This window comes from Eumetopias jubatus, unplaced genomic scaffold, assembly GCF_037043125.1.
Source record: "Eumetopias jubatus isolate StellerSeaLion01/CBP00866 unplaced genomic scaffold, mEumJub1_p1.0 scaffold_1, whole genome shotgun sequence".
Taxonomy (NCBI): Eukaryota; Metazoa; Chordata; class Mammalia; order Carnivora; family Otariidae; genus Eumetopias; species Eumetopias jubatus.
In genome coordinates, this window is record NW_028274807.1 from 64,072,935 (window position 1) to 64,098,705 (window position 25,771).

The following is a 25,771-nucleotide window of genomic DNA, read 5'->3' on the forward strand; positions in this document are numbered from 1 at the left end:
ATGGTGAAGGAACAAATAAAAAAGATCTTATAAACTCAACATAGGAAAGATGTGAATTTCCCCCCTAAATTGCCCTAAAGGCTTAAAGCAGTTCTTCTTAAAATCCCTGCAAGGTTTTTTGTAGACATAGGCAAGCTTATTCTAAAATTTATATGGAAAGGCATAGGCCTTAAAATACCTAGAGCAAACTTGAAAAAGAAGAAAATGGGAAGAATCAGTCTACCCAATATTAAAGCCTAATACATAGCTACAGTATGAAGGCAGTGTGGTATTGGCAGAGGATGGACACATAGAGCAATGGAACAGAATGGAGAACCTTGTAAGAGCCCCACACAAGTATACCCCAACTAAGTTTTGCCCAAGTTGCAAAATCAATGCAATGTAGAAAGGATAGCCTTAAAAAAAGAAAAACGGTACTGGAGCAACTGGATATCCACAGGTCAAAAAATGAACCTGGACCTAAACTTTGTACAAAAGTTAATTCAAGGGGCACCTGGGTGGCACAGTTGGTTAAGCATCCAACTCTCGGTTTCGGCTCAGGTCATGATCTCAGGGTCGTGAGGTCGAGCCCCACATCAGGCTCCATGCTCAGGGTGGAGTCTGCTTAAGACTCTCTCTCGCTCTACCCCACCCCACCCTCAAATAAATAAATAAATCTTTTAAAAAAGTTAACTCAAAATAAGTCATGGACTTAAATATAAAAGGCAAAGCTATAAAACTTTTAGAAAAAACAAATAAAATCTTTGGGATCTTAGACTAGGAAAGAGTTCCTAGACTTGACACCAAAAGCATGATCCATAAAAGGAAAAATTGATTAACTGGACCTCATCAAACTTAAAAACTTATGCTCTGCAAAAGACCCTGGTTACAAGGTAAATAAGCTACAGAGGGGGAGAAAAAATTTGCAAACCACATTTGACAAAGGACTTTCAAACCTTCGCAGTAAATAAAACAACAACAACGATAATCCAATTAGAAAATAGGCCAAAGACACGAGCAGGCGTTTTATTGAAGAGGATATACAGATGGATAAACACATGAAAAGATGTTCATCATCATTTAGCCACTGGAGAAATGCAAATTAAAACCAGAGTGAGATACACGTCATGCAGTCATTTCTAATTTTGCTGAGCCACACATTTATGGCACACATTGAGGGTCTGGCATATAGAGATCAATAATTTAGCCAGCAAAAGAGCTTAGCTGACCCCAGTCACCATCTCCTAAGGTAAATTGTTCTGTTCTCATTTTATCATCTAAATTAAGTGCTCTAGTGGTATTCACAAATTTGGGGATCCACAAAGGTCTCCAGAGGTATTGCTCCCAAATGCCGTATATAATTCCAGCAGGATTTAGTGACTAAGTAGATAGAGGAGTAGCTCTAGTGTCTATGAAACTTGGCACCAATCGGCCATATCAGCAGCAGCTACCTGAGGTGCACAACACCTGGGCCACTTACCAGCTGTGTGCTGTGACAAGGGACCTCTTTCTTTGAGACTCAGTAACTGCCTCTGGAAATGAGGATGATAATTCTTACCTTGGAAGGTGTTGTGAGGATCAGACTGAAATCCATGAATGGATTTGAGGTACTCAGCCTCATTCTCAGCGTGGGGGTGGATATTGTTTCTACCCACAGCCAAGACCCAAGTCTCCAGGAGGAGTTTAAGGGACTTTCTGAAGCAGTGTAATTTTGTCGACCATATGGCCAGGACTATCTGAGACAATTCCATATTTATTATTCTGTCTTGTTCTTCTCTTAAGTATCCTCATGTTTGTCCGAGCACATATCTTGATTGAAAAACCCATCGCTGATATTATATAACGAGCAGAAATCTGTGCACAAGACATTCCTGCTATCTCTCAGGGCTCTTCCAGATGTCTTCCCACTTTCTGACACACACTTAGGAGTTCTGGGCACTCCTGGAATGTTGATCTAAACCATTCCAAGCTGCACATCACAGCTTGTACCTCACTGGTCCCCACCACTTGTTTCTTAAGACAGTAATGGTTTTACTTTTTCATATTCATGGTCACATTCCTCAAAGTAAAATCCCTCTGTGTTTCACAGCCTGATGTCCTGTGACCCAGTGTGTGTGTGTGTGTGTGTGTGTGTGTGTGTGTGTGCGCGCGTGCACACGTGTGTGTAACAATGTGTGGTATAAATAAATGTATGGGCTTTGAAAAAACAATTCTATCCTAGGCCAGCAGCTTCAAGGACTTTTCTCATAATAAGCCCTGCATCTTCATCCAACTCGAGCAGGGCTCTGCTAAAAACAGACTGAGGTCATTCATGTGTAAATGGAAACACACCAAGAAAAAAATTAATACCAAATGTACATCAAGATCAAAAGAAAAAATAAATTTCTCAATGGAATACTCAGAGCTATGCAGAGACCCCTGGTTTACTGCTGGTTCACATAAAATTGAAGGTCAGAGCATGTTTTAGTGAAGTTCTTTAAAAGGCAGGGACCAGCCAGAGGCTATGATTTGAGTATCCCACAAGGATGATTTCCCAAAAAGCCAGCTGAATCCTGAATTACACAGGGAACATGTTCCCCCCAAACATTATAATAAATGTAAAATATGACTAGGAGCATCAAAGTCTGTGACCCAGGACCTATAACCACAATATTTTCATTTAAAAACAAAGATTGCAATGATATTAGCAGCAATGAAAGACTTGATCACAAATTATACTTTGATGAGTCTCCAAAATCAAAAATATATTAAATCCATCATGACAAATCATTCTCCTGTTGAGCATTGTCTATAGAGGCAAGTGTAGCTCCTCGGGTCTAGACACATTTATTCACACATATTCAGTTGTGCACTTATTCAGGAAATAGTTACTGAAGGTAACTGGTACCTAGAAGGTACCAGAGTGAATTCTCAAAGAGGAGCAGAGTGGGAGGCCAGTTAAAGAATGGGATTTGGAGTCAGAGAGACTCAGCTTATATACTGGCTCCATCACTTGCAAACTGACGGAGGTTCAGCAAGGGAGTCAACTCTTAGCCCCTGATTTCTCATCTTTGAAATGAGGATACGTATACTTACCTTGCAGGTATGCACTGAATGAAGTAATACATATGAGATACTTAACCCAGTGCCTGGCATGCAGTAAAGGTCTTAAGGAAAAGGAGGAGCAAGGGGAGATGGTACTCCAAACATTTATACTTCCTAAACTCAGAGATACCCAGGTTTCTTGCTTCCTCCTTTTCTGAAAGAATGCTGCCAAGATACCCCCACCCACCCACAGACTCATACAATCAAAAATATACTTGGTCACCAAGAAAAAGGGCCAGCAGGAGGTGGGAACATGCCGAGATAGGCTTAGAAGACAAACCTATGGGAAGAGAAATCCTAATTAGATATCAAGACTGGCTTTACCTTTGCCATCCCTTTTCTCCCCGAGACCAGGTAGAAAAATAGCTTTCCCTTACCTCTACAGGGTGGAGAACCCACAGACACTTGTGGACATCCAGAGTCCTCTGACCAGTGAGAATTCTGGCTCCCTGACACACCCATGCCTGCTGCCCACCCCTTTCTCATTTCCTCCTTACGTCGGAGTGAGCTCAGTCGTGAGCAGGGTCTCACGTATAGGCCCAGGCTTGGCCAATAGGGCAGATAGGAGTCAGGGGAGATTTGTGGCAGTGGCTTCATGGCTATGAGGCTTCAAGGGAACAGGGGCAGGCAGCGGGGCAGGCAGCAGCCAAGCGTGGGAGATGGACTCAGGAAATAAGTTTACCATATTTAGCCAATAAAAATACAAGACCCTCAACTAAATTTGAATTGCACGTAAACAATAAATCATGTTTTAATGTTTGTCCCATGCAATATTGGAGACATAGCTACACTAACAATTATTTGTTGTTTAACTGAAATTCAAATTTAACCGGGTGTTCTGTAGTTTCGCTGGCAGCCCTACTCAGAAAGGGAATGAGGACAACATCGTCCATTTTCCTCTGTTTCTGTCTGAGACCAGATGGGAGGCAGCATCTCTGGACAGACCATCAATCTGCTATTCGGCAGGTTCACCCTGCTATGGCTAAAGCCTGTGGCCTGGTGCCTTTGAGTAGACTTTGGGTCAGAATCTATGTGCACGGCACAGTGCTGGGTGCAAGGAATTCAGAGAGAAGTAAAACAGTCCCTGACATAAGGACCCACTCACTCTAGAGGACCAACGTCCAAAGGGACCATAATCACAATAAAAGTAACAATGGCAAGTGTTAATATTTACTGGGAGCCTACTGAGCACTATTGTCCAAACACTTTGCAGATTATTTTATTTAAATCTCACAACTACCCTCTGAGGTAGATTTTATTAACTCCAGTTTATAAGTAAGGAAACTGAACATTAAAAGTAAGGTAACCAGGGGCGCGTGGGTGGCTTAGTCGGTTAAACGTCTGACTCTTGATTTCAGCTTGGGTCATGATCTCAGGGTTGTGAGATAGAGCCCTGCATGGGGCTAGGCACTGGATGTGGAGCCTGCTTAAGAATCTCTCTCTCCCTCTCCCTCTGCCCCCTGAAGTAACCGTATAATTTTTTCCCCAGATTGGGAAATGTTTTTAAGTGAAAGGGATTAGTATTTGTTCTGTAATTATACAGAACAACAGGCATAAACTGGAACCAACCAAGGACACCAGGATTATGGCATCAACTTACAGGAGACGTGCCCAGGTCTCACTGGTAGAAAGGTGCAGTGGAAGGATTTGAACCCAGGCAGAGTGGCTTGAGAACTTGTCCCCTTCACCAGGAACAGTAGAGGAGGAGATTAATTTCAATGAATTCCTTCCCACTACACTCAAATCCCTGAAGATGAGGCCTCTTGTTTTGCTTTCCGTTGTGTCCTTGACACGAGCACCCACCACCCAAGTATAGAGTGGGTGCCAAAAAATACTTGATTGACAGATGAATCTGGGAAGCCTTCATGGAGAGCATGGGACATGAGCATAGACTGAATAATGGGAAAGACTAGGGCAGGGACTACTTCCTCTTTCTTGATCTGTCCCTCTTTCCCGGATGCTTGAAGGAAGGTAAGTGAGAGATGGCCATTAAGTGAGCTAGGCAAGCGATTCCAAACCAAAATGTTGGGACATGATCAAGAAGTCTGCGCTTGAGACTGAGCCATGAAGGGCTCTCTGTCAGCCTTTGCCCACCCCGTTTATGCGGCCACCCGGGCGTGGCCGGCCTGCCCTCTCCAGTTTCTCGGATCCCATGGGTTGAGAATTGGTCACATCGCCTGGGTCCTGTGGCACCAGGGCTGCTCTGTCCTCCATATAGAGCTGATCTTCTCAGTTAAGTCCCCCAGAATTTCCCCAACCAGCTCAGGCCTGCTTTCCTGTGTGTTCCCAGCAGAGCCCCTGGCCTGAGGCCCCCCTCCCACACCCACACTGCGGCGACAGGCTGCTTGGAGAGCGCCTACACAGCCTGCAACTTCCACCTCTCTTCAGGGAACTTAAGCCTGGGACAATTCACTGTGAGCCTACATCCTCTTTCAACAGGAATCAGGAGGTCTTTAGAACAATAAACAAACCCCTCCTCCTTGCTGAGGATCAGCTACTCACTTTTTAAGAAGAGACAGCAAATTTGTAGAAGAGGAGAGAGCCTCTGGTAGCTGACTCCCTTTCCTCTCTCTCCAGAAAGATACCATTAAACCCAACTGACTCCTGCCTGACAGCGGTAGAACAAATGAGAAAGGGCTCTTCTTGACATTTTTGTTTTACCCACAATTTCACTGCATGTAACTGAACTAACTAGAGTGTCAGCTGAGGTCATGGGCAGTGTCTTATAAGTATAAGATACTTCTTTCAATCCCAAAAGTTTGGCACAGGATTTTACACGTGGGGATTCAATAAACACACTTAATTTGGTTTGACTGCTCAGGGTGTGCCTAAGCTTAAATATCATAAATTGCTTCTGGCACTGAAGTGTGTGTTAGTCCGGGCCAGAGAGAGGCCTACCAGGTATTTAAACCCTAAGCCTCAAAATTGAAAAGAGAGGAAATCCTGCTCCCTTTTCAGTACTCCTGCCCCCTTTTCTCAGGCTCTCTCCAATTCTAGATCTTTGCCACCGTAGAACTGGGGAACCTTAAATAGGTCCCCAAACTTCTTAGAGCCTTGCGTACCTGGCACTGAATCAAGCAGCTTCAACAAGAAGATCTTAAGGCCCCTTGCAGCTCTGACATCCCAGAATCCCAGGATGCTGGTTGCCCAAGCAGTGAGGAGCACAAATAGAGTATGGAGGCAATGGTTGCAGGTGGGGATGGGGTGGCCAGAAAGGAGAAAATAAATATGGAGCTGGGAAGGAACAAAGCCTGGGAGACAAAGGTGCACTTGGCCTCTACTTTGGTCTTCGCTAAGATGATGGCACCTTGCCATGTGCCCCATGGGGTCCAGTTGATGCATGCACGTGCGGGCCCAGGCTTTCCTTTCACTCCTTCATCGGCGAGCGCATGCCGCCTTGTTCCAGGGGCCGCTCGGGAATGGGCCGATCACTAGCCTACCAGCTGAGCTCATGAGCAGTGTCTTCTAAGTGGGGTAGGATGGAATAGCTCCTCATGGAGTTTACAGAATAGATAAAAAGCAGTTGTTTTACAGCACAAAAACAAAACCACTCAATTAAGTATCAAGTGTCTATCAGTTACTCTAAAACTGTATAACAGGGGCACCTGGGTGGCTCAGTTGGTTAAGCGACTGCCTTCGGCTCAGGCCATGATCCTGGAGTCCCCGGATCGAGTCCCGCGTCGGGCTCCCTGCTCAGCAGAGAGTCTGTTTCTCCCTCTGACTCTCCCCCCATCTCATGTGCTTTCTCTCTCTCTCTCATTCTCTCTCTCTCAAACAAATAAATAAAATCTTTAAAAATAAATAAATAAAAATAAAACTGTGTAACAAGTCCTCCCTCCTTTTGGGATCAGAGATGGCTTCCCAGAGGAAGTGACCTGGAGGTGAGTCCCTCAGTGCCTGGATCTTTCCCAGAAGGTCTCTCCACCTCTTGATTCTCCTCACTATAATTGATCCTGATGGATCTTGTAAAACACCAATTTCTTACCATTGTTTCCTTGATGGAAGCTTTACAGTGGCCTCGTTGTATGCAAATTTGAGTAGAGACTTAGTCTCCCTTTGAAGCCTCTCTAGGCTGTTACACCCAGGCCTAGCTGCTGCCTTCTGGCACCCAGAATGCCCCGGAGGCATCCCCGACCCCTTCCCTGACCCCTTCTGAGTACCCAGGAAAGGGATCAAGACCTGAGCCTTAGCATTTAAAAGCTGTCCTTCCCTGGGCTACCCTTGGATCAGATCTGACGCTCACATTTCTATTGCAAACAGCAAACTGCAGAAAATTCCAATCCTGAAGCTGTTACAGAAAAAGTGAGAACAAAAGTTAGAAATTTAAAGCAAAAGAGATCTGTTTGATATTTAGCTCCTCGTACTCTAGACATGAGGGTATCTAAGTGGTACGCTAGCATTTTCTTCACTAGCTGTCGGCATCCTTTGTATATTCTGACTGCCTCCTCCTCTAAGAAGGTGTCCGGAAATCCGACAGTAGTCCTTTGTGCCATCTTCATTACAGAGCCGTAATCCTAGGTGTACCTGGTGACAGTCATTTGTAAAGACAGGGGTATAACAGTTCTGAGTGAAGGGAGGAGTGAGCACGTTCTGGTAATTGTAATATCTAGTCTCTGAATGAATGCTAGTTCCTCATAGAAGACATTCAGAGAATAGGGGGTCATTTTTGAGCTGCAGAGGCTCAAGATAAAAGCTTGAATATCATCATCCCTTGCTGTTTTTAGAAACCACAGATAGCCACTAATTTTTGCCTGATTTTATGTGAAGGATAATACATTACCTGCAAAAGTAAAGATGAAGTCTTTCTGCCGGAGCACATCTTTTGTTGGGATCTGTCTGATTCACAGAAAAAGTTGGGGAAGGGGAGTGTGTTAGTCTCCGAAATACTCTACATCACATGCCTCAACTGTGTTCCTTGGAACCGTAAAACAGAAACTCCCAGAAATTAGGATATCTTGATTTGCATCATAAAATAATGTCCAGAATTCTAGACAATACAGCAAAGATTTGTGTCCTGTTTTGGGCGGTTTATTCTGTTTGAGATTACAGGAAAGTTGTGGGATGGTGCACTTCGGTAGGAGGAAGGAGAATGCAAAGGCATGAGTGGTGGTCTTCATAGAACTTTGATGGGACTACAGAAAGTAGTGTCACAAAGACCCAGCTAGCCCTGCGATGGACCTTGGTCTTGGCAAGGGAGAAACACAGTCAGATCTGTTTTTGAAATCTCATCCTGGCAGCTGGCAGTGAGATGGATTGGGTAGACTCTGATTCCTAAAAACCCCAACGATGTCATCCCTCTGCCACCTCCCTAATCCTTTCAGGTTCAATTGCTCCAGGAGCTCCTCCCAAATTCTTTTAACAAAATTCTTAGAGAGGACCTCTCTCTGAATTTCTCTAAGAGTAGTCCTGAGAATTTGCAGGGGAATCCCCTAGAGTCTATACTTCCCTGAAGCTGCCAAGGGCTTTTGCATGCTAATATGTGAGAACCTCAAGAGGCTGGTTTCCAGGCAGGCCTCCTTGCCTGTCTTAACCATCAAGAATGAGCATCTCTTCAAGTCCTGGGTCCTGTGGTAAATTCTGTGTATGTAGATGCCTGATGCAGAGTCTTAGCATATGAACACCCAAGAGATTTTAAGTGCTAACAGAATGGGTGAGATTTGGTGATTTTTTTCTTTTTTTCTTTTGCTCAGCTATATTTTTATATTTGCATTTATAAATGATAATAACCCTTTTTTAAAAGTTAAAGAAAATAAGTTTAGTGAGCACCTAGTACTTGCAAGCACCAAGCAAGCTTATGTAAGAAATGAGTTGCCCCAAAAGGGTTACATACTGCAGGGAAGTGCCCTTGTTTTCAGCAGGAAAGAGAGGCCTTGTAACAACAGGAAGCGCTGGGAGGCTGAGGAACCCAGGCTTCCAAGCAGAGCTGTTCTGGAAACAATGGCTGCCTGTGGCTCGGGAATATTGGGCAGGAAATGAAAGGATGCTGGGACAGGGGGTACAGCGAGAAGCTGATAAGCACTACCTGGCTGTTCTTCACGTGGACCTAGAGGGCCAACGATGAAGTTGTTTTTTCTAAACGCTCCTCATCTTTCATCAGCAAATTTGGTTTTAGAAAAACACAGAAATGAAAAGAACCCATGGTGCCATAGGTCTGGAAACTATTAGGAAGCTGAGCCTCCAGGGAAACCAGAAGGTACAGTAAGCAAGAGAAGGTATTTCTCACCCTCAGGGCACGGTCACCTCAAGTGAGGAGGGGGGGGCCTTCAGATGGACTCACACCGTTTCAAGCTAAGTCCCCAGAGGACTCTTGCGTCCATAATAATAAAAATAGCATTGAGCTAATAGGAGCTCAGTTATACCAAGAGAGGTATGTATAAACCTTCTGAGATTGAAGTTTATATTTATTTAACACAAATTTCCATTCATATGGGAAGGGTAAGTTCAGGAGACACTCATACAAGTAAGAAACAAAAACAAAAGTAACAAAAACGGAAGAGAGCGATTTGCCCTGGAAGACCTAGATAGAAACCAGCAGGGGTGAGGACTTGAACACTGCCGGGAAAAGTCAAGTCTGCCTTCTCAATCTCGAGCCCAGCTTTATCCAGGAAGTTCACGTGTCACGGGATGTTAGACCTGGAAGGAACTTTAGTGGTCATCTAGATCCAAAACTTGCTCCTGGTACAGATGGAAGTCTGAGGCTGGGAGTGCCTATTTTTCCCCCCTGGAAGAAATACAGCTGATTCTGTATTTAATATAATATATAATTAATATATATAATAATAATATAATATAATATAATATAATATAATATAATATAATATAATATAATATAATACAGCTTTAACTGATAAGAACCCAGCCCCTAGTACCTGTGGGAGAATTCAAAAGGCGAATAGTCCCTCTCCTCAAAGGTCTGACATTGGTACCTGGGGGTCCAGGCGAAAACTCAGCTTTCTTAATTCATTGCTTTACATCCTTGTCCATCATCAGGTTGCTCTTGGACAGGAAATCACCTCTGCTTCCTGCTGCTTTCTGGTCTTCCCCGTGCCTGGGCTGTGCCTTAGTTTCCCTAGCTTGGAGGTCATGTTTATAAAATGTACTGGAAAGTGCATGAACTTTGGACTTGAACAGGCTTGTGATGGCACCCTAGTTTTGCCACTAGCTGTTCGACCGTGGACAAGTCATCCAACTACACTGCATCTTAGTTGCCCATCTATAAAATAGGAATAGGACTGCCTACCAGTCAGGGTTGTAAGAATTAAATGAAATAATGATCATTAAGCATGATACTCCACACAGCATTTGATGAGTGCATCCCATGACCACCCACTAGGCATGCAAAAAAAAAAAAAAATGTGGCCTGGATACACTCAGCTGAGAAAAAAAGTCACATTGTCCTCATTCTTAAGATAACTGGTGTTAGTGAAGCATACCATTCAAGAAACAGGTTTATTTTCCCTGTTTATCTCTTGTTAACCTGCTCAGCAACCATCCGTTCTCCCCCTGGGACTCTCTCTGGAGGCATATGCGATCACATTCTTTATCCGTTACCAAGGTAGAGCCTCTATCCATGGCATCCCTAGAAGCAGGTGGCAAGCAAGAGGGGCTGCTGGTCCAGGAACTAAAACCTTGATTAGGTGACCAAAGCTGACTGTGGCCTTCATACAGTTAAATTGAGGATGTAAATGATTTCTTGGCAGTGAAAAGGAAAGTGATGCTCTCAAGCTGGACCTGGGAGTATACTGAAAGGTCAGCCCCCCATGGAGTGAGTGATGTCTGCCCCACAAATACCCTGGGAACAAAGTCAAACAGTAGGAAGGATGAGCATTTAAAAAGTCTACAAATGACACACAACCCAGAAGCCTCCATTTTCAGCAACAGGACAAGGTCCTTCTGTAGTGTTCCTGAGTACAAGGTGAACCGGGCCACCTAAGCCCCAGGCCATGGAGGGGCTCCTGGGAGGCTTGTTTTCCCCTGAATGCAGCCTCCTCCCTCCCACCCCTTGTCTCTACTCAGCACTGTCCTTCCTCAGGGGCCAGAGCCCCCTCCCTCCTCCACCCCACCGCCAGCCCTTCTGAGGTTGTTTCCACTTGCCCACTAACTCACTGACAATGTGTGGTCCCAGATATTTCCCTGCCCTCAACCAGCCTTCTACCTCTGAGTCAGAAAGGCACTAGAGAAACTTCAGGAATCAGCTAGAAAAGAGTGAGCCTTCTCGCCCTCTCTTTCATCCTCAACAAAGCATAAACGTCCTCTCCACTGACCTTCATCTTTTTTCTTTTTGGAGCAATAGGTTTGGGGTAAGTCTTTTCCCTCATAGTATCTCTTCTCCCTGCCCAGTTTTCTTGAAGGACTATTTCTTGACAGGAAGAATTCCTGGTGAGGCAGCTAAGAGTCTGGTCCTAAAGCTGATGATGTCCAAACATCACCCTGCAGGCAACAGGGAGCCACTGAATGTTCCAGAGGAAGGGAGCTTTATCATCAAGTTAGTGTTTTAGAAAGATTTGTCTGGCAGTGGAGATCAAGATAGAACACAATCTTCCCGCACTGTCATTAAAAACTCCCCCAATTTACCTGAACGCTTCTCCACCAGACTGGTCTGGTCAGCATTCTTGGAATTCACCACATTGTTTCTTGTTTTCCCACCTTGTTTATACCATTCCCTGCACCAGAAAGTGGGTGGCATTTTTTTTTAAGATTTTATTTATTTATTTGAGAGAGAGAGAATGAGAGACGGACAGCACGAGAGGGAAGAGGGTCAGAGGGAGAAGCAGGCTTCCCGCTGAGCAGGGAGCCCGATGTGGGACTCGATCCCGGGGACTCCAGGATCATGACCTGAGCTGAAGGCAGTTGCTCAACCAACTGAGCCACCCAGGCGCCCCAAGTGGGTGGCATTTATTAAGTGCTTATTATATGCCGGGCACTTAACCAAGCGTTCTGCGTGTGTCATAGTATATGTTATATACCTTACCTCACGTTGTACCATATCACATCATAGCATCTCCCATCACCTCCTCAAACCAGCATCAAGAGTTCTAATGGCCTAGCCTGGATTTGTCCTTCTTTATCCACCGATGTCACACATGTGAGCCCTTCGGGGTGAGGGTCCTGTCCCAGCAACCTCTAGTGTGGTCCCCCTGTACCGTCAGCACCCTATAAATGCACACAATCTCCTCTTTTGTTCAGCACCCCAAAGCCCTGCCTGACCTCCCCCACTGTATGTAATCTCTTTAGGAGGACTTCTATCACATTTTTTGTGCCTCTGTAGAGCCCTCAACATAGTTTGCTTGATATTCTCATACTGGCCAAGTCACTAAACACCGCTGAGATTTAGCTTCCTCATTTATCAAGTAAGGATGAATACCTCCCTCATAAGGTGGCTGTGCATTGGGTACAACTAATGGATGAAAGTGTAGAGCTCAGGGATCAGCACAAAGTAGGTGCCCAGGAATTTCCATTCCTTTCTTGTCTTCCTGAGGACAAAGGTCGTACTCACCTTTTTGTCCTTGGGGCTAGATGGCTTCTCTATACATTTTACAGAGAATCATTGTCACTGGGAAGGACGGGGTGCATTGAGAGCAGCTGGGGCAAGTTAGGGTATGCACCAGAGGGAGGATCTGGACACTCCTACAAGAAAGAGCTGACTTGACTTGGTATCTGAGACAGAGAAAGCGCGTAGAAGAGGGACCTCCAGGATGCAGCCCACCATCGCGGGCCCAGCTCTGGAACAGAGCTCGTCCTTGGCCACACCAGGCCAGCAGGTCAGGCAAATACTTGTATTTAACAAGGAATAATTATCTCAGTGGGGTCATCGGAGAGGATTTCAACATTTAGAAATTGCCTCACTGACTTCAGCAGGCCCTCTGGCTCCTTTTTTTTTTTTTTTTAAGATTTTATTTATTTGAGAGAGAGAGAATGAGAGAGAGAGAAAGCACATGAGATGGGGGGAGGGCCAGAGGGAGAAGCAGACTCCCCGCTGAGCAGGGAGCCTGATGCAGGACTCGATCCCGGGACTCCAGGATCATCACCTGAACCGAAGGCAGTTGCTCAACCAACTGAGCCACCCAGGTGCCCCAGCCCCTCTGGCTTCTTTAATGAAACTTGTTTTGCAAAAACCTAGGTCTTTCTTTTAAAAAAATTATTTCTACCCCATCCTCATTACAGAAAATTCAGAAAAGCAAAATTTTAGATATAACAAAGCAAAAGCCGTTTTTGGTTTCTACCACCTAGAGGTAACTGCTATTAACATTTCAGTGTGTGTTATTTTTTATCATTTAAGCTTTGGGAAAGTGTGGTATAAAAGAGAGACCGTCACTATATGGTCTTTAGATTTGTTTCTTGCTTTCCAGCTTGTTTATACCATCAGGGTTTTTTTTTATTATTCATTAGAAATTTTTTCTAGTTTTATGGAGTTATCATTGACATTACTGTATGAGTTTAAGGTGTACAGAATAATGGTTTGACTTACATATATTGTGAAATGATAACAGCAATACGTTTAGTTAGCATCCATCATCTCCTATAGTGAGGATAAAAAGAGAAAGCAAAAAAGAAAAAAAATATTTTCTCTGTGATGAGAACTCTTAGGATTTACTCTCTTACCAACTTTCCTACATGTCATATAGCAGCTTTACTAGAGTCATCATGCTGAACATTATGTCCCTAGTACTTATTTATCTGGTAACTGGAAGTCTTTTGACCACCTTTCTCCAATTTCCTCTTCCCCTACTTTCTGTCTCTGGTAACTTCAATTCTGATCTCTCTCTGAGTTTTGTTTTGTTTCGTTTTGTTTTATTTTTAAGATTCCACAGGTAAGTGGGATCATACAGTATTTGTCCTCTGCTGACTGATTTCACTTGGCATCATGCTCTCCAGGTCTACCTATGTTGTTGCAAATGGCAGGATTTCCTTCCTTATGGCTGAAAAATATTCCTCTGTGTGTGTGTGTGTGTGTGTGTGTGTGTGTGTGTGTGTGTGTGTGTGTGTATACAATCCATTGATGGACACTTGGGTTGTTTTCACATCTTGGCTATTGTAAATAATGCTGCTATGAACAGGCAGGTGCAGATATCTTTTGGAAGTTAGTATTTTCATTTCCTTTGGAAATATTCCCAAAAGTGGAATTGCTGGATCATTGGGTAGTTCTATCTTTTTAAAAACCCCCATACTGTTTTCCATAGTGGCTGTACCAATTTGCAATCCCACCAACAGTGCACAAGTTTCTTTTTTCTCCGCATCCACACCCGCATTTGTTATCTCTTATCTTTTTCATGTTGGCCATTCTAACAGGCATGAGGTGATACTTCATTGTGGTGTTGATTTGCATTTCCCTAATGACGAGTGATGTTGAATATCTTTTCATCTGTCTGTTGGCCTTTTATATATCTTCTTTGGAGAAATGTCTATTCAGGGCTTTTATCCATTTTTTAATGGAATTTTTTGGTGTTTTGGTTTTTAGTTTATTTATTTTTGGTTTTGTTTTATTTTTTGCTTTTATTTTTTTTAAAAGATTTTATTTATTTATTTGAGAGAGAGAGAATGAGAGATAGAGAGCACGAGAGGGAAGAGGGTCAGAGGGAGAAGCAGACTCCCTGCTGAGCAGGGAGCCCGATGCGAGACTCGATCCCGGGACTCCAGGATCACGACCCGAGCCGAAGGCAGTCGCCCAACCAACTGTGCCACCCAGGCGCCCATTGCTTTTGAGTTATTGAGTTCTTTGCATACTTTGGATATTAACCCCTCATCAGATAATAACATTTGCAAATATTTTTTCCCATTCTGTTGGTTGTCTTTTCAATTGATTATTTCTTTTGCTGTGCAGAAGATTTTAGCTTTATGTAGTCCTATTTGCCTATTTTTTATGTTGTTTGTGCTTTACGTATCATCTCTAAAAACTCATTGCCAAGACCCATGTCAAGGAACTTTTTCCTATGTTTTCTTCTAAGAGTTTCAGGTCTTACATTTAAACTTAATTCATTTCAAGTTAATTTTTGTAAGTAGTGTAAGATAGGGGTCTGGTTTCGTTCTTTTACATGTGAGTATCCGATTTTATCGGCACCATTTATTGAAGAAACTGTCTTTTCTCTATTAAGTATTCTTGGCTCCCTTGTCAAATATTAGTTGGCTATATATACCTGGGTTTATTCTAGGCTCTCGATTCTGTTCCATTGATCTATCTGTCTGTTTTTATGCCAGTACCATACTGTTTTGGTTACTATCGCTTTATAGGATAGCTTAAAATCAGGAAGTGTTTTTCATTTTTTTATGAACATATGTTGCCTGTGTAACTTTTTCAAGAAGAATTTTGAAATAGATATTAACCATGAGGTACTGAATGCCTAAGGCCTGCAGTAGTAGAATTACAGGCATGTGGGTTGTTAAGGGCAAGGAACCTATCAGCTCTTCTCAAATGGATCTCCATACTTAGCCACCAAGTCATGATAGGGAGGCTTTTCTTATTCCTCCCCAACTGTAATACTATGAAAAAAGCATGGGCTTTGGAGTCCGTCACACCTGGTTTTGGAGCCCAGCTCTGGCATTTATAGCTGTGTGATGTTGGGTAACTTACCTAACCTATCAGAATCAACTTTCACATTTTCAAAAGGGAGAATTTCACCTATTTCATGGATTGGCTATGATTATAGAATGGAGAATGCTGTTTTTTAAAAAAGCATCTGATGTGGTGCCTGACACATGATAAATGTGGGATCCAGGTATCCATGGAGCTTGGAAAACCCGTCTGGAGAAAAATGACCAATCGCCTATTCAGCAAAATATTTGAGTGCTTGTGTTTTCAGTGCCATTCTGGATGAATAAGACACAGTACTGTCTTCAGTGCCCCCACGGAGCTCACAACTTAGTGTTGGATAAGAGTAGACTTGCAGTAAATATTTGTTAAATTTCACATTTTTGTTGTTGTTAAATTTCATTTTTATGACTTTTTTTCTTATAGTTCACAATTCAAAAGTATGAAAGAATATTTAGTGAGAAGTCTCCCTCTTACACCCCTAGCCCACCCCTTAGGTCGTTCTCCTGTAGGCAGCTCAACTTAATGACTTTCTTATGTGTCCTTCCATAAATATTTAATGCATATACAAATGAATTGCATATCTATTCTTCTATTCTCTCTTTTTAAAAAACAGATGCTAGCATACTGTCATGCTTGTCTGCACCTTGTTCTTTTTGCTTGACAATATACCTTGGAGACCACTCTATATCTGTACATAAAGGTTTTCTCATTCTTTTTAATAACTATATAGTATTTCACGGCATGGATGTTCTATATTTATATAAGCAGTCTCCTATTGATGGATAATCTTGTGCTATCACAAAAATTGCTGCAAAATGAAATAAGCTTGCCTATATGGAAATATCCTAGAACTGAGGTAATGAGAATGTTCTGAAATGTGATGGTTGCTTAACTCTGTAATATACTCAAAGCCACTTAACTATATGCTTTGAAAGGGTGAGTTTTACAGCTTTTGAATTACATCAGAATATTTTAAACATAAAAATTAAAAAAAAAAAACTTTCTTCTGAGGAAAACATGCCAAAGCCTGAATATATTTAAATTTTTTTCCTTAGAAAATTAGAAAGCAGTTAATTTGCTTTTTTAAAGAACAGAGAACATTATACTTCTTAAAATTAATACCACACAGGTGTGCCCGGGTGGCTCAGTAGGTTGAGGGACTGACTCTCGGTTTTGGTTCAGGTCACGACCTCAGGGTCGTGAGATCAAGCCCCGGTTGGCTCCGTGGTCAGGGCAGGGTCTGCATCAGATTCTGTCCCTCTGTCCTTACCCCCCACGCCGAGCTCTCTTTCTCAAATAAATAATAAATAATAAAACCTTTTTTTAAAGATAAGAATAAATAAAATCAATATCGCACATTTTCAAACATTTCTTTAACTCCACACTAGGCCAGGAGGAAGAGAGTAGAAAGAAGTTACAAGAGGAGGAAGAAGAATCAGAGGGGAAATGGGGGGGAGGGGATGGCGACTTCTAGCCAAGCTGAGACTCCCAGAGGCTAGAGGGGAGCGTGGGACAAAAAGCCTGAGTTGCAGGACAGAAAGGGTGGGACACAAAGAAAGAGCAGGAGTTAGCACACAGAGAAATTTCCAGGAGCCACTGCGACAGCTCTTAGAGTCCCCAGGGGTGGAGGGGAGCTAGGAGGTTCTCTGCTGTTAGCCAAGAATAATGGAAAAGTAATTGAATTCTTTACTCCATCTCATGAAAAAAATGCCATAGGACCACCTCAATCACAGCACAGCAATGCTGCTTAAAGACCTCACTCTCTGCCCAATGCACAGCAGCAGAGTCTCAGAGAATTTCTTCCCTGTGCAGGGGCTTGTCTCCCTTACCCTTTTACCTTCCTCCTGCAAGTATCAATTCTTCTTCACCCGCCCGTGGCCCTTGGTCCTTTCTAGCACCTCAGTCAAGATGATGAAAATATCCTTCATTCCTGAAAGTTTCCCTGACCCCTTCCCAATTCCTACCTCCTGCCTCTCCCCTGCTTTCTCCGACTGTAAATTAGTGTGCATTTGCTAATGTAAATGGAAGTGTACAGCATGTACTCCTTTATAGTCTGGCTTCTGTCACGCATATGCTATATCATTCTTTGTGTATGGCTGAGCAGGATTCCACTGTGTGTATACACCATTAGACTTCACTTTTAAAGATTAGGAATGCAGGACCCAGAGAGGGGATGAAATCTGATTAGTAGAAGACCTTAACAAAAATCCAGAACAGAGAGGAAAGAGGACCATGTTTTCCTAAAACCCAAAAGCACTTTGCACTATGACATCATATGGCTGCCATGAGCACATCAGTAACCAAACAAAACTGTGCTTGTTCCAATCTCTGTCTTCGGATCTGATCAGGTCCTGGGCCACAAGGGGAACCGGGGCAGCTTAGCAGACATTACTTCTGGGGGAACTCAGAGAAACGATTTAACTGCTGGTCTTTTCTGTACTAAACCCTTGAAGATGTTAGGAATTGAGGAAAGAAGTGCCCCACATTATGTATAAGTATAAAATGTCTTTTAGTTGTACCAGGTTGCATCAAATGAGACAAAGGACTTTAAAATGTTGTGTCAACTGTAAGGCATAAATCAAAGGCAGAGTTTTCTTTTCCATCAGAAACTACTCCAAGACTTATTTTGTGCTCAGATTAAAATTTAACATCTAAGATCATTGATCCAGGAAAAACAAAACAAACAAGGGTCTTTGAGAACCTTCAGTGAAACAGTTCAAAGAAGTTATAACATTATATCACAATCAGCAACTGTGTGGACCTCTGTAGGAGGGGACTTCAAGTTCTTTGGGTCCATGATAAATCCTCCAGAACTAGCTCTGTGACTCTGACCTCTAGCATCACTCCTTCCCATGCCCAAAGTGACAGTGAAAGCTTTCTTTCCGTCTATCACCATTCAGCTATTTGGTGTCAAACTTCTACCCCGTCCAGAATCCTAGGGTGTCCCCAATTTGGTTGGACCCCAGGGACAACAGTCTAAACAAATCTGAGACTGAGACTAAATTCTGGGTCGCCCCTGCAGCACTACACACCAGTATTACTGTTAGACCCTGGTTACCCTAAGTGTGGGCGGCAAGGTGGGCAGTGTCCCCATCATCTGGGAATTTCTTAAAAATGCAAATTCTTGACACTCTTCCCCCATTGGAACCCACACGTTAACAAGATCCCAGGGATTTGTGTCACATTAAAAAGTATGCGAAGCTCATGTCTAGACTAGTGGTTCTTCAACCTTAGCACATATCAGAATCTTCTGGATGCAGCTGCTGCTGGTGCACCTGGCCGGGGGGCCCCAGTCTAAGAACCACTGCTCTGGCTCTTGAGCTAGATGATTACAGAGATGAAGTGGATCCTTTCACATTTGCTGGGTTGATGGAGAATCCCTCTATCTTCCAACTCAGCCTGAGAGAAGAATCCAGGAAAGCTAACACTCCTCAGAGACTGGGACCATGGCCTCCTCCCCTGAGTTGTTATAATATTGCCTCTTGTTTAAACAGAGCTGTGGACGGAAGGTTCTAGGGCCTCTATATGAAAGCCAGAGTAAATTTATGGCAGAGGCTCCGTCCGGGAATGTGTTTTCTCCACCTTTAAAACAAACAGACCCGAGGTGCTACAGCTAAGAGCTATGGTCCTGGGAGGGCCCTACCTGAGAATGGGATAGGACGGGTTGGTGACCCCTTCTGTAGAGTGTTTTATAAAGGCCCTTCAAGGCCAGGGCTTTTGTCTTGAGTCCTTCTTGGGAATGCTCAGAGCTCTTAAGTCCACTTGTGCCCTGCACGGCCCAACAACCATACACCTCGGTACAGAGACACACTGCAGAACACACCAAGGCCAACCATAGCCGTGGGACTCTAACTCAAAGTCTGTACTCTGGGATCCTGCTGCCTTTGTGTTATGAAGACACACCTAAATGCATAGAAAAGAGACTTCAGACAAGCAAAATTATCTTCAAGTAGAAATATTTAACCAAAGAAGGATACAAAAGCCATTCCAAATAGTAGAGATGAGTGTTAGCTGGTAAGAGGTTGATCCACTCTACCCTAATCATCCACTGGATGAGAGGAGGCAAAATATTTTCACCAAGATTACTTCTCACAAATTATGAATTTAAATCACAGACAGGCTTCAAATAGGAATAATAACTGTCATTGTAGAATGCTTATTATATGTCAGGATCCATTATCCTCATTTTGCAGATGTAGACTCTGAGAGACAGAATTATGACATATGTTATTTTGCTCAAGTTTACAGAGGCAGTTTGATATCCAAACGTGTATTCTCAGCCATAGACCAAATGTGGCAGTTTATGAAAACAACAGCTTGGCGTGGTAGGAAAAGAGTTGACCATTATTGTGCATGATAGGGGTTAAAACAAACAAACAAACAAACAAAACGAAAAAACCCAAAACAATTTTTTTAAGCATTGGAACTGTCTTCGCCTATTTATTTACTTATTTGTTTATTTATTTACTATTTATTATTTAGAGGCATGGGGTGAGAGACAAAAATCTCATGAGGAACACTATCTCATACAACAGATCAAAGTAGAGCTTTTCTGGTGGAAGCCAGGCAGAGGCCCTGGACCCCTTCCCCACCCTCACAACCCCTCCTCCACTGCACTCTGGTCCCACCCTGTATTCACTCAGAGTGAGTGGTACTACCATGCAGGTCTCTGCTCTCAATATTTCCAAACCCAAGTCCATTCCTTGCCTGCCACCCACCTGGGATAATGGAGAAGTTCTTCCCCAGCTCTGGTCATGAGACACCAGGGCCAAACATGGCTGTGTCCTGGAGGGGAATGGTCCTGGGGCTGCACAGCCTTTGAAAGATGGGTGGAATACTTGAAGTAGACAAGCTTTACTGAGCATCCAAAGTTACAGTTAGTAGTTAAAAGAAATGTCAGAGAATTGTTTAGAAAATGTTGTAATAGGGACTCCAGGGAGAGTGTTGTGTCTAAATACCTGGTGTCTACTTACATAAAAGCCCAGCCCAACTTGGAATTGTGTGCAGGCACCATCATGTACATTAAGCATTAATGGATTGGCATTAACTCTAAGCCTAAGGCATTCATGGATTGGGTGTATTTTAGGGAGAGGGAACACAGTGCCAACAACCCAAGCACTAGCTCATGGAGTTCCTACACCCCACCACCTCCACAGCTGAAGACTTCGGTGCCCAAGGCTTTGGTAGCTCCATAAAAAACCACCATCCACAGCACTCTCATGGAGGGACCTCAGGTGGATCTGTCCAGGGACCGAAGTGGCAAGTAACTCGCTGCTCTCTACGCCATCCAAAAGGCCTGCAGCTGCCATTCTATGGCACTGAATTGGCTGGGCCAATCAGGGTCAGCCTTGAGGAGAGGTCGGCATATCCAGACTTTTCTACCTGGACATTGAACTTCTGGAGTGGCTGGAATTCAAAGGGCCATGTTGGTCCCTTTTAGGTGGTCCATTCAATCAATGGCTGGTTTGACCCATTCAGTGGTGTTGGTGGAGGGTGGGTCTCACCTTTATTTTTTTTTTTTAAGATTTTATTTATTTATTTGACAGAGAGACAGAGAGAGAGCACAAGTAGGCAGAGCAGCAGGCAGAGGGAGAGGGAAAAGCAGGCTCTCCGCTGAACAGGGAACCGGATGTGGGGCTCGATCCCAGGACCCTGGGATCATGACCTGAGCCAAAGGCAGACGCTTAACTGACGGAGCCACCCAGGCGCCCCTGGTTCTCACCCTTAAAAAAAAAAACACTTTAACCTTATAATCGCCTTTGACATTCTAGTAGACATCTTCAGTCTCTTCCTTTGCATCTTTTTTAACATAGCTAAGTTCACAATGTATATTTGAATTTGTGCCTTGTTTTTCTTTTACCGACTTCCATCATAAGCATTTTCCCATGTATTAATTACTTTTTATAAGCAACAGGTAATCTTGAGTGAGGTAAGTGAACTTATCTGTACCCTTGGTTTCTTCATGTGTAGAATATAGATAGTTGTATCATGCAACAGTCACCTGGACAGCTTTTAAAACACAGATTGCTGGGCCCCACCTCCAGAATTTCTGATTCAGTGGGTCTGGAGTAGGGCCTGGGAATTTGCACGCCCAAGAAGTTCCCAGGAGATGCTGATGCTGCCAGTCAGGAGACCACACTTGGAGAACCAGTGAAATGTGGAGATTGAGTTGTGGGATTTCCAAGGTCACTGCTGGTTTCAAAATCTAAGTGTTTGCATATTTTTCAAATTCTTCGAAAAAACCCAACCAACTTTTAAAACACATGACTTTTCTAAACTTTAACAAAACCTCATGGTTTTTTTAAATACAAAAGAATATCATCTACCATTTAAAAGTAATTGTTTCCACTTGTAACTCATATGCATTCCATACTTGCTTCTCTTTGAAGTTACCTGTATTTTTAAAAGGATATCTTTAAAGGACAGTTAGACTTATATCTAATACTTTATTGTTTTTCTTTACATAGTTCCATATGTATTGAAGAGCTGTGCAGAATTTATAGAGACTCATGGCATTGTGGATGGAATTTATCGGCTTTCAGGAGTCACCTCAAATATACAAAAGCTAAGGTAAGCTGAAAGAATAGCCCCCAAAAGAATTCTCCCGCGATCCTTCCTCTCTGGCCACAGCTCCGCCAGCATTGGGAGAATTAAAAACCTGAAGGGGTTGAGGGAAGGGTGGCAGAGCAGATCAGTGTGATGTTTTCAGATGCCAAAGTGTTCTTAATCTAATCAGGAAATCCTCTAGTCTGATGTAATTCTTTCCAACAAAAGCTCCTGAGGGTTTTTAATCTGTGTCTTTGTCTTGCACCAGGTTTATCCTTCTTAGGTGGATTCAGTTGAACTCAAATGAATTTAGATCACAAGTTAGAACAATGTGATTTATTATTCACTTGCCTACCCAGAGCTCAGTTAGGTCCCCGTTCAGAACTTGGAGATGATGGGAGTTTTTCTGTTGACACACACTCAACATTTGACAGTTCACTCGGTCAGGAAATAAAAAATCTGCATGATTGTGCATTTCTTTCAATGAGGTTGATATTTTGAAAAACTATTTCCAATTCTATAGATTTATCCTAAACAATTCTAAAATATATCCTAGAATTTGGGGGAAGAAATTTCTATCACATTGAATTAAGAGTACAATAACCTTGGGGCGCCTGGGTGGCTCAGTCGTTAAGCATGTGCCTTGCAGCTCAGGTCATGATCTCAGTGTCCTGGGATCGAGCCCCGCATCGGGCTCCCTGCTCCGTGGGAAGCCTGCTTCTCCCTCTCCCGCTCCCCCTGCTTGTGTTCCCTCTCTCGCTGTGTCTTTCTCTGTCAAATAAATAAATACAATCTTTAAAAAATAAAAAAAGAGTACAATAACCTTCACACAAAACACAGATATGTATGTGTGTGTTTTATATGTATTATATATATAAAATAAAGGGAGTAGATATATAGTATATTTACAGTGTTTTATCAGGTGTTATTTTTATATATTTCTATGTTTAATTATAAGTGTAGACTTTTAAAACAATAAAAACATTCATGTTACCATTATATTGAATAGATTGTACAGTTAATTCATCTTCTGTCTTCTTCCTCTAACTGGGTTTTCGGCCCCTCCTTCCCCCCAACGCAATTGTAATGACATTCCACGAAAGGAATAAGACATCCTTTTTACTCATGGAGAAGTGGCGACTGTTAAAAAACTAATTGCTTTGTTGCAACCATCAATTTTAACAGATCTATGTACTTACATAATTTCACTAATTTACTAGCGTGACGTTTTTTAGAGTTTCAACAGCAAATACTTTCTAATGTTTCACCCTTAGCTCTGAAATAGACGACACAGTAGTTGGTATGGTGGGAGAACACTTGGGCGATAGCCAAATTCTTTTTCATTAAAGGACAGACCAAAGCCTCCGCTGGGAAATTTTGGCTAAATAAATGGATAAGCTCCGAATTTGTTCTTGTTCTGCTCTTCTGCTCTCTTAAAAACAAAAACAAAAACAACAAAAAACCAAAGAAACAAAAAACATCCCGGTGAATTTATAAGGCGCTGCAAGGTTTTCTTTTCAGGGCCCCACCCAGCTCCTTTCAGGTTCAGACAGCATCAGGGATTTCCCCACCCTTTGTTAAAGGGCCAGAACCAGGTGACAGGAAACCAGGCAGGGGGCCGTTTTTGAAATGCTGGCTCTGTGAGTCCCGTTGAATTTGCCACTATGCGGCTGACCAGATGAATTCTCTCAAGAAACTTAACTTCTCCTCTATATGAAAGCTCCAGCTTGTCACTTTTTTAAACAGGTTTTTAACTTGTAAGTATATATTATTTGAAGCAGTGTATTCACATCACCTTGGTCAAGAAATGTTTTTCAATTAGAAACAAGGCCTGGAATCTGATGTTGTTCCCAAACACCTCACTATACATTGTTCATAAGAAGATATTTATAATCTCATCTATCCTGTGGGAGTCACTATCAGGCAGCTTGGAAGGGCTCGAGTCTCCAGATAAACAAGTTTGTTGACATGAGTGTATGGAGTGAATGATAACAATCTGACTCACCCTGGTTTTGGTCTCTCCTCCAAGAAAGAGAAGTTCATTTAGAACAATCTTTTGGAAGAACTGAAATCTCAACAGGCTTTTTTTGGCAACAAAAATTCATATTTCCCCACTGTTCATAACTGAGACTGGGACATAATGCCCTGAGAAATCCATTTGTAAATGGGCATTATGTTTTTCCAGTGACTGCAGCTTTCACAGAGAAGATCCAGACCTGAAGTAGAAGACTTCCCGGAGCTTCCTTGTGCCGGGAAGAGAAGGGCATCTTGATCGAGGTCAAAAACAGAGTCAGATCAGCAGTTTAGGGTCTTTTTACCCCTAAGCAGCCAAGCAGCTGCTGACATGGAACATATGCTCTCGGGATTGTTATGTCTCTGTCTGTGTTGTTTCAGGCAAGAGTTTGGCTCAGATCAATGTCCAGATCTGACAAGGGAAGTGTACCTCCAGGACATCCACTGTGTGGGCTCACTCTGCAAGCTCTACTTTAGGGAGCTGCCCAACCCCCTCCTGACTTATGAGCTCTATGAGAAATTCACGGTGAGTGTTTGGATTTCCATTATGGTTATTGGGTGGGACTCCTAGATGGGCCAAGGAGAGTTTCAACACTAAAATAACAATAATAAAACTCACCAGATGGTTGACATTATCTTAGCCAGGTAATGGAAGTAGGATACTATAGTGAGGAAAGTAAGGTAATGGGTCCATTGGCTAAATTTTTCCTTTCTTAGATTTTCAGAATCATGTTTATTTGTTTCAAGAGCTGGATTAGAATTATCTCCGTGTTTACTTAACCAAATGTGCCTCACTGTATAGGGGGAAGCTAAGCACCAGAGATGTGAAATGACTGGCCCAAGGTCACACAGCAGGACAGAAACCTAAGACTCCAGATGTACACCTATGGCTAGTTCATTTTCATCAGGCTTCTCCTTTTGTAGTTCTTTTGGGGGTTGCGGAATGAGGTGGGCAGGGAGAAGGGAGAGAGAACAAACCCAAGTCAAGGGAGAGATCAGAAAGGTGGAAAGAGAAAAGAATCTGGGAAATGCAGCCAAGAGGAAGAGCAGGTTGGGCCCATGAGTTGGGTTGGTGGAGGGTGGATGGGCAGAATGCCTTACTAGCAGCTGTGTGGTCACTAGATAGGGGCACCTGTAGGAAAAGTAGAAAGAATAAATGCTTACAGGATGTCTGTAGAGAAAGCATGGAAAACCAGGCTGCTGGGGTGGAGGTGCAGAGTAGGTGGAGAGATGGGTTTAACCAAGATTGAGGTTCAGCTAATGAAGGGGGGTGAGGAAGATGAGAGTGTATGCAAGAGAGTGATTGAAATAGTTGACCATGGAATTTTGTCTGGATAACAGGGGAAGTGAGGCCATAGGCACTGAGTGACAGTGAAAAAGTATTATCTATGGATTATTCATCCAATGAGGTCAATAGACAGAGTCGGATGGTCAGGGGGGTGTTTGCAATTAAGATTATGGAGGAGTTGCAATTATTGATAAGGACCGGGTTTAGGCTCTAACATGGGAAGCAATCTTTCTCATGGCTCCTGTAATAAACTTATTTTGAGCATATAAAAGTTTGTTCACTTCCAAATAATATAGGAATAAGTGGATGCATTTTAAAAGTTGGGTTTGGAC

General features: G+C 42.9%; 1 protein-coding gene across 1 annotated transcript in view; it reads left to right on the plus strand.

The window, feature by feature from the left end:
* The window catches only part of ARHGAP31 (Rho GTPase activating protein 31), a 104,719-nt gene that overhangs the window by 40,553 nt on the left and 38,395 nt on the right, over positions 1–25,771 (plus strand). The window contains exons 2-3 of the mRNA XM_028110630.2: positions 22,060–22,162; positions 24,533–24,677. Of these exons, the coding sequence (XP_027966431.1) occupies positions 22,060–22,162; positions 24,533–24,677 (248 nt within the window). The remainder of the gene's footprint in view (positions 1–22,059; positions 22,163–24,532; positions 24,678–25,771) is intronic.